Source organism: Prunus dulcis, unplaced genomic scaffold (assembly GCF_902201215.1).
Source record: "Prunus dulcis unplaced genomic scaffold, ALMONDv2, whole genome shotgun sequence".
NCBI lineage: Eukaryota > Viridiplantae > Streptophyta > Magnoliopsida > Rosales > Rosaceae > Prunus > Prunus dulcis.
In genome coordinates this window covers 7674-17057 of record NW_023010158.1, presented here as the reverse complement: position 1 = coordinate 17057, position 9384 = coordinate 7674, and the positions used below count along the sequence as shown (strand labels likewise).

Sequence of the window (9384 nt, the reverse complement as noted above, 5' to 3'; positions counted from 1 at the left end):
ATGGCCCCAAAACCCCAAAGAGGTGTGAATTGGAAACCACAAGAAGATGAGGCATTGTGCAAAGGGTGGGTTTCTATTTTTGAAGATGGGGCTATTGGCACCAATCAATCAAACGACTCATTTTGGTTGCTTGTGTACCAAAAATTTTTGAAAAATGATTCGGGCATAAGCTCAACTAGGGCACAATCACCGCAAGCTATTACTTCTCGGTTCAGGATCATCAACCAACAATGTTCTCTATGGAAGACATGTATGACAAAGGCCAATGCAAGGCATGCGAGTGGCTCCAATCTTGAAGATGTGGTGAGTACCCATTTTATTCAATGCTTAAATTTATAATTCTAAATCTTTTCAATTATTAACTTGATTTTTATTTTATTTCATGAGTAGGATATGAATGCAAAAACACTTTTCTTGAATGATAATAAACCTCCGAATAGGCCTTTCAAGTTGTATCATGCTTGGCAAATCTTAAAAGATTGCCCGAAATGGAACGACCTATGTGAATCTCCCACACAAATATTCAAAGATTCTTCTCATAGTGGCAATACAGTCAATTTGAAGGAAGGTGAAGATGATGTGGTCATGTCCACTCCAAGGCTGTTGGGAAGAGATAAACAGAATAATGAAAAAAGGAAAGGGAAAGGTGTTGAAGGTTATCTCAACCAAAGTGGAAAGTTCTTGTCTGAATTGGTTTAACAAGGAAATGAGGCAAAGGAGGATAGGAGGCGAAAGTTAGAGCTCCTACAAGAACAACATGCCTATCAAATCCAACAAGATAAGGAGGCCAATGAACAGAGGATAATGTCCATGCACCTATCCAAATTTACTCCAAGAAAGAAGAGGTACTGGGGGAATAAGCAAAACAAAATTATTAAGGCCCAGATGAATATAAGTTCCCTTTACAATCCAGAAGACAACTCTGGAGCAGCTCCAGGGGCTATAGATTGGGATGATGTAGATGCTGTGATTGCATTGCAATTAACCAAATAAGTCATGTGGTTCCATTGTTTTTAATATAAATCGTGCGCTACTTGTTTTTACTTTCAAAGTCCATGAAATAAAATGTTGTTGTACTTGTTTTTATTTTTAAGTGAAATTCTATTATGTTTTGGAATTTTAATTTTTTTAGGTAAAAATGTTTAGAAAATTATATCACGAATGTTGAAACAAAAATAATGTTAAGAAAAATTAACGATAAATTTTTTTTAGAGGTTAATCATTCTTAAACAACTTAATAAAGTTGCGGACTCAAATTATGAGTCTGCAAGGTTGGATGAAAATTTTTTTTGAGTCCTGAAAATACATGAATAGTTGTATTTTGAAGGGTGAAAAAATTTGAATTTAGCCCCAACATGGTTGGAGATGGCCTTATCTTGTTGTGTTCCATTTGTGAGAAAATGGCTTGTGAGCATGCGTTTAGGGAGGCTAATTTTACGGTTAATGCTCTTGCCAACTTGGGGCACGAGCTTACTCTGTTTAAGTTGTGGGAGAATGGAACGTCTTTGAAATGTTCCCTTTCGTTTTATTTTTATTTTTTTGGCCCCGTAGGGCCTATCAAAGTGAAGGACTTTTTTTTTGTTTTTTGACTGGGTCATGGGAGAGGGGAAGGAACTCAACCACTGAGGTAAACCCAAGCAAGGACACACGCTATTATTGCTTTTAAGAATAATAAAGCAATGAATTGGTGAAGTGTTCTTGTACTTATATCAGTGTTTTAAATTTAATACAAAGATAACGTGACCCAAACTGTAATTTAGTCAACTAACTCTAACTTTAGTCTTAGACCAGTAGTTTGAAGTTTCAAACCTTAGACACTTACAAAAGGTGCAATGCAACCGCATATATACAGAGAGATTTTTGTAGTTGGAAACTAAGTAAAGAATTATAAATGCAGAACTGTTTGGCATTGGAGTTATTATTGGTCAGCAAATGATGACTTGGGTTTGAGCAATGTGTCCTTGCCAAGATTGGGCTGCAAATCTTATAAAGTTGGCCTAAGCAGCCAACCATGCCGTTCTTGGGGAGGAGCCTAATGATGGTGCCAATATGCCAAGACAGAATATAGTTAAGAAAAAATCAACAATTTCTTTGCTCACTTCAGCAAACAAAACTTTGTGGCTTTCTGTGTCTATTAGAAGCTTCAAGCTCACACTAGGGTTGGAGGTTGCTGCCATATTGAACTAGTGATGAAGAAGACATAGCTTATTGTCTACCAGAATATGCCAATATTTGTTTCGTATTGCCTAATTATAGATTGATAATTGAAGCACTCAAACGTTGCCTTTATTGCAGTGAACCTCAACATTGTGTACAGGGCATTGTGCCAATGAAACTCAACATTGGAACTTGGTCTTGATCAACATGCATCTAGAGCTTGATCTCTATTTATCTCACCCTTTCAGGACTTTAGGGAGCCACTTAGCAGACTCTTTGGGAATGCGCTTGAGATTGTTTTTGTAATCGATGTAGTAAAGCCTGAATCGTAAGGTATAGACATATCTTGAGGCTTCTTTGGAGCTAAGGGATTGTTGCGGTAGCAGATTGGCTTCATTAGACTTGCAAGGTCGTTTTTACCATATCTTGAGGTGTAATAGTTGATGCCGACAAAATCAAAGGAATACTTCAACAATCTCCTCTCTTCCTTGGTGAAAATGGGCAGCCTTTCCTTGACCAAATGTCTCATGCTCTTTGGATAATCTCCATATACCAATGGCTCCGTATACCATCAATGTTCTCTTTACTGTAGCTCTGTCTTTCTGTTGATTCTGAGTAAGGCTCCACATATCTCCTATAAGACTAATTCCAATTTGTCCACCTTGTTTCTCTGTAAAGCTCAATAACAGTGGAGTGGGCTAGGACTCCTAGGAGAAGGCCATGGCTCACAATGTAAGGTTCAGTGACTGAATTTTCTTCCCTGCACGGAATAGAAAGCCTTCCCGGTGCATATATTCCGAGCGGCTATACCATTAATTTAGGAAAAATTAAAAAACAGAGTATAGCCGGGCGGATATACTATTTATTTTAAAAAATTTTAAAAAACTCAGCGCTCTTTTAATATAGCCATGCGGCTGTACTATAATTGAAATAAAAATTTAAAAAAATGGAGTATAGCCGGGCGGCGAAACTAAATTTCAGGAAAAAATAAAATAAAAAATGGAGTCTAGCGGCTATACTATTAATTGGAATTTAAAAAAAAAACCGAGTATAGCCGCCCATCTATACTATTTATTTAAAAAAATAGAAAAAAGGACCCAAAGTAGAGCCGACCGACTGTACTGTTTGAATATAATATATTTAAAACGTATGGCCGCGTGGCTATACTATTTATTATTAAAAAAAAGGACCCGAGTATAGCAAGCGTGGCTATACTATTAATTTCAAAGAAAAAAACAGAGTATAGCCGGGCGGCTATACCACATAAATATAAATATAATATTTAAATAGTATACCCGGTCGGCTTACTATTTTTTTAAAAAGGAAAATGGAAAAAAAAGCCAAAAAAAAGCTATACAGGCTTAACATTCCCTGGCTCGCTTCACTGAATCACACTTCCCATCAAAGTCTTCAAGTTCAAGGCCGAAAAAGAGGTGGGCAATTCCTCATTTGAGCTTTCATGGAGCCTCCCAAGAAATCAAAGAAAAGCAAGAAAGATAGGAAATTGAAGAAAAACTTAAGTTTGGTTCTAGTCGAGCCTAAAGCCGCAGACTCTGACTGGTGGGATAGTTTCTTCAACCCAAGGTTTATCTTTTCACTAAGCTCAGTCTCCAATTACTTTGCTTCCTGCTTTTTAGTGGAATGCATTCAGATTACTTGTAGTTTTAACTAAATTATCTTTATATTTTGTTTATTTTGGAAAATCTATGATGCACAGACATCTAGAACAGGTGGTGGATTTTGTTATGTAATGTTAAATTCGCTAATGATGTTCATAATTAGAGCTCAAAACCTATAAACTATGCTTTTGTTTAGTTAGGCTGTTGGAAAAATCGGCCTACGCGCTAGGCGGCAGCCTAGGCGGGTCTAGGCGGGTCCATTTTTTTTTTTCTTGACTTTAGCTAAATTATGAACTCGCTTCAATTTCTGATGGCCGCTATAAGAAAACTGGCTTTTGATTATGTGTTTTGCATCCTGAAAACAGAAAGATGTGGTCGAAAAGTTATTGCTAGAGGGAGCAATAGAGATTTTAGCATGTAAAAGTAGTATGTAATTTATAATGACAATTTTTTTAAATTAATGCCTGAATTTTCTGGTGGATATATATTTTCAGATAGGTAAGCTGAAGAAGGGGTTTAATGCAATGTCCTTTGGAGACCTTGTGTTTGTGTCTCCTTATCTGTGACAACAGCTTTCAAAAATGGAGTCATAGTTCTCGCCGTAAGTAATTAACATAATTCTTTAGTTACTGATGTTGTTTAGGCCAGTTGATCACGAGAAAGACCATGTTGTATTGCAAACTGTTCTTAATTATAACAATTAATGGATTGTGGGTTTTCCTAATTGCTATGTGCAGGAAGGAATAGCAGTAGGGAGAAGCTTTTCCATATTCAAGAATTACCACATTGATGGGAACAAAGAAATGATTGCCATTGAGATGATGAACATTGCTGGTTCTTGCACATCTTGCTACCTCACCACAGGTTAATCACTTATCGTACACATTTAATACTAATTAAATTAAGGGGTTTAATCTTAATTAGATTCATTTCATGTTGCTAATTAAGCGAAATTTTTTCATCAATTTTCAGGGCCGTTTTCCAGATCAGCAGTTAACTACAATGCAAGATGCAAGACGGCAATGTCAAACGTTGTCATGGCAATTGCGGTTATGTTCACATTGTTGTTCCTCACTTCTCTATTCCATTACACTCCCTTGGTTGTGCTGTCTGCTATTATAATAGCCGCCATGCTCGGCCTCATAGACTATGAAGCCGCAATTCACCTCTGGAAGGTTGACACGTTTGACTTTGTTGTCTGCATGAGTGCCTGTATCGGCGTCATTTTTGGCAGCATTGAAATCCACCTAGTGTTAGTGGTACGTACGATTATATGTTACACCAGTAAAAAATTATTGTGTGTGACAATAACACCATATCAACAATCTAACATCACTTCTTAGAACTAATATTTCTTTTTTCTTGTGTGTAGGTTGCAATATCTGTTATCAGGTACTTTTGTTTGTGGCAAGGCCAAGGACTTTTGTTCAAGGAAACCTTCCGAATGCCATATATGGTTTACAGAAATGTTGAGCAGTATCCCAATGCAAGCAATGTTCCTGGAATTCTCATACTTGAGATTGATGCTCCCATTTACTTTGCAAATACCAACTACTTAAGAGAAAGGTACTAATACTCTTGCATGTTGTCATCAAAATTAAAAATAATAATTTGAAAGTTGACCCAAAGTCCTACTTGTTTTCAGGATTACAAGGTGGATAAATGATGAGGAAGATAGGATCAAATCTGCAGGGGAAAGTAGCTTACAATATGTGATATTGGATATGACTGGTAATTAAGGGAAACAAATAGTGCATATATATATATATATATATATATATATATAAAGAAAATTAATGTGACATTTTTTACCCTGAAATTAATTTGTTTTCTGGTTTAATTTGCAGCTGTTGGTAACATAGACACAAGTGGGATAAGCACGTTTGAAGAGGTCAAAAAGCTTGTTGACAGAAGGGGGCTCCAGGTTCAAAATCTGCAACAGTCTCTTTCAATTTGTCAAATATTTCCTTCCAAATTTTCATTTCATCTGTTTATATAACTCTGTAATTTTGTTCCCATCTGTGTTTAGCTTATACTGACGAAGCCGGGAAGCGAGGTGATGAAGAAGATGAACAAGTCAGAGTTGATTGAGAATACATGTCAAGAATGGATTTATCTCACAGTTGCAGAGGCTGTTGCAGCATGCAACCTCATGCTTCACTCCACCAAGCCCAACCCCGGCAAAGATCAAGAACCAGCTGCATGGCTTTGGGTGTCTACGACGTGAATTTATGTATCAGAAAGCAATATCCACATAAATATGAAGACTCATTTGAATTAAGGAGAAATGAATTTCAAGAAACGACGTTTGATGGCTTTGGCGGCTATACTATTAATTTCAGGAAAAAAAATTTAAAAAAAAAGGAGTCTAGCCGTTCAGCTATACCCTTTTAATATATTATATTTAAACAGTATAGCCGTTCGGCTATACTATTAATTTCAAAAACTATTTAAAAACACCGAGTATAGCCGGTTGGTCGTACTCTTTTAATATATTATATTTAAACAGTATAGCCGCTCGACTATACGATTTATTTATAAAAAAGGTAAAAATAGTACAGCCGCTTGGCGATACTATTAATTTTAAAAAAAAAATAAAGACAAACGGAGTAGAGCGGCGCGGCTATACTATTAATTAAAAAAACGGAGTATAGCCATGCGGCTATACTATTATGGCGATACTATTATACATTTTAATATATTTTATTTAAAGAGTACAGCCGCCCGGCTATACGCTGGGTCTTTTTTAAAATTTTAAGACGAGTTAATGGTATAGCAAAAATGAAGAAAACGATTCATTCAACAGCAAAAGAGTAATACATGAGTCTCAAAAACATCTTGGAGTCACACAAGCTCAAAAGTTCTAGCAAAAGTCGGTTCAGCTACCTTAACAGAAGAAACTATCCTCTGAAAAGGAGCATGGTGACGTCGATTTCATCAATTTACAACTGACTGATTACCACAAAAAACCTCCAAAATAATAGTGTCAGACACTCTTTATGAATCCCTAGTCCGAACTCAGACGCACAACAGTCAAACAACCTCCAAAATTCCATTTCCAGAATTGATCAGGCTTAAAGTTGACATGTTTACTCCTCTTTCTTCCCAAGGAAGACATTGGTGAGAACTGCGTTAGACTCCAATGATGCCTTGAGCAATTTCAGACCCTAAAAAATTAACGAAAAGAAAATGATCATTTTAAACAAAATAACAATTCCTCCAACCAAAACAAAAAAACAAAAGAATATAATAGCAGATGAACTGTGGCAAATTAGCTTTGATTAAAAGCCTACATGATAATGTATGATGGTTGTATCGTCTATTGATCGAGTGTGTAGAGTAGAAATCAAAGCATAAAAAGCGTATCTATCCTATCCTTCCCAACTTGGGGTTTGTAATTGATGTGCATATATATTTTGCATATTCAAGATGCACATATATTCACAGTTCAAAATTTTGAGAGAAGTTTAGGAATGCACACCTCATCCATGCCTAGAAGAACCATCCTCTCTTCAAGGGTACCAACCTCCTTAACATTGAACCTGTTCAACATAGCTATACACGATATGGTAGACATAGGCTTCACTTCCAAATTATCCATTATCATGTATGTAACAACATCTTTCACATACCCTCCACCACCACCACCACCAGACGATCCTTCCGCAATAGCCGCTGCTGCAACATAAGGCACCTCGGTAGAGAGAGTATATTTGCACGCTGGGCAAATGGCTCTAGGATCGTCAGCTATAAAGAGGTGGTAGGTCCTACACATGTACACCTTTTTAGCCAATGATTCATCATTGGTCAACAGATGAGGAACATTAGCACCACCAATTGGTGCCTTGGGTTTCAGCAATGTGTCCTTGTTGAGATTTAGGTAACATATATGTGTCATTAAGAAGTTCAAGACTATCATAAAGCTTGCCTAAGCTGCCCACCATGTTATCCTTAGAGAGGAGCCTAATCACAGTTCCAACAGGCAGAGCCAGAGGCGTGAAAAGGAAATCCACAAAGTCCTTGCTTGCTTCAGCAAACAGAACCTTGTGGCCCTTTGTGTCAATCAAGAGCTTCAAGCTTACAGTGTTGGTTGCCATTGATGCAGTTACAAGGGGAATTGGGACCAACAGGCCTTATAGAGAAATTAGGGAACTGTAATAAAATGAGTAAATAAGCAGAGCCATTGCTACAACCCAACCCAGAACGCACACGCCTAAACAAGTAGGTTAAAGGAGGCACCTTTAGGCTTTAGCAGGAAAAACAGCAATTATATTATATTTATATATAATAAAACTAAAGAAAAAAGTATAAAAAAACTAATAATCATAAATATATATTCCCCCTTTTTCTATTTAGAAACTGGAAAATTTAACTCAAAATACAATCTTCTAAATACTTTGCATGGACCTTCAACACAAAAATAAATAAAAAATAATAAGAAAAAAAAACCTCATTTCAGAGCTTGCCCACATATACAAATTCATTTGAAGAAATCAGTGTAATATATTTTTTTTCACTACAGAGCCTAATTTCAAAAAAATAGTTTGGTCCATATATATTACATATTTTTCCCAAACAAACAAAAACATGAGAAAATTCAGAGATGGAGAGGGAATTTTGTAAGAGTTACCAAGAGGAGACCCAAGTGCAGCTTTTTAGGCGTAGACGGTAGACGTAGAGTAGGGCTCTCTGGAGTGGAGAAGATGAAAATATGTGCTCTGTTTTTATTAACTGCCTTGCGTCCTTTTCTGGACCTTAATTTTGGGCTTGACTGTGTTTTTATTAACTCCACCTCACACAAATGTAGAACAATTTAGAAAGATTCTAGTCATTGTTGGTCGGCAATGGCAATTGAAGGATATTGGCCGCAGATTGAGTGGCAAGTATGAGCTGACACTAAGGCTTTCGGCACTCTGGTAAAGGTTGCCTAAGTAACCAACAATACCATCAGTTGAGAGGAGCCTAGTAACAGTTGCAACATGCAAAGACAGAAAACTGAAAAGGAAATCAACAACTTCCTTGCTTGCTTCAGCAAACAGAACTTTGTGGCTTTTTGTGTCAATCAGAAGCTTCAAACTCACGCTAGCGCTGCTGGTGGTAGCCATTGAGGGCTCGTTTGGTACGGCGGACTGTCATAGACTGGATTAAATCCTGGGACTGTATTGGATTAGCTCGGATTGGCTTAAGCTGGATTAAGTACTGACCTACGTTTGGTGCAGCGTCGGACTAACAAGCTGGATTGTAAAAATAATGAAGACCTACGTTTGGTGTTGTGTCGGACTAAAAAATGATTATTGTAATATTAAAATTCAATTAGGGATTTTGACATGAAAAATATTTAAATTCAATTAGGAATATTAAATTGGGGCTGATGTGTGAAATAAATAAAAAATAAAAAATCTTTAAAAATATTATAAAATTAAAACATTAAAAAATTAAAAAAGGAAAAAAAACACATTCTCTCCCTTCCTCATCCTTCCACACTCTCTCTCTCTCTCTCTTCCTTTCTTTCATTGCCGACCTTGAACCAACCCCAAGAAATTTAGTGTCGACCCACCCACATACACCCGCCCCGACCTGGACCTAATGCCAATAGATCCACTCCTTC

At 36.8% G+C, this 9384-nt stretch overlaps 1 protein-coding gene and 1 pseudogene across 2 annotated transcripts; one reads left to right on the top strand and one right to left on the bottom strand.

The window, feature by feature from the left end:
- Positions 1-6078, top strand: LOC117613062 (annotated as a pseudogene).
- Positions 6079-6554: 476 nt separating this feature from the next.
- LOC117613065 lies at positions 6555-8873 on the bottom strand. 2 transcript variants are annotated; one of them, XM_034341705.1, is made up of 3 exons: positions 8407-8873; positions 7258-7989; positions 6555-6943 (listed from the first exon to the last, which is right to left on the bottom strand). In XM_034341705.1, the coding sequence occupies exons 2-3, from the start codon at positions 7693-7695 to the stop codon at positions 6866-6868; spliced, it is 516 nt and encodes a 171-aa protein (XP_034197596.1). In that variant the 5' UTR covers positions 7696-7989; positions 8407-8873; the 3' UTR covers positions 6555-6865. The 2 variants fall into 2 exon arrangements, with proteins under 2 accessions (XP_034197596.1, XP_034197595.1); XM_034341704.1 differs by having other exon boundaries at positions 7258-7928.
- Positions 8874-9384: the final 511 nt, after the last annotated feature.

What these genes read in the sequence shown, in the direction of transcription:
- LOC117613065 (XM_034341705.1), bottom strand. Translation starts at nt 7,695, where the DNA reads ATGATAGTCTTGAACTTCTTAATGACACATATATGTTACCTAAATCTC. An exon ending in TTCTTCTAGGCATGGATGAG is followed by an intron (nt 6,944 to 7,257) that starts GTGTGCATTCCT and finishes TTAATTTTTTAG; the next exon opens with GGTCTGAAATTGCTCAAGGC.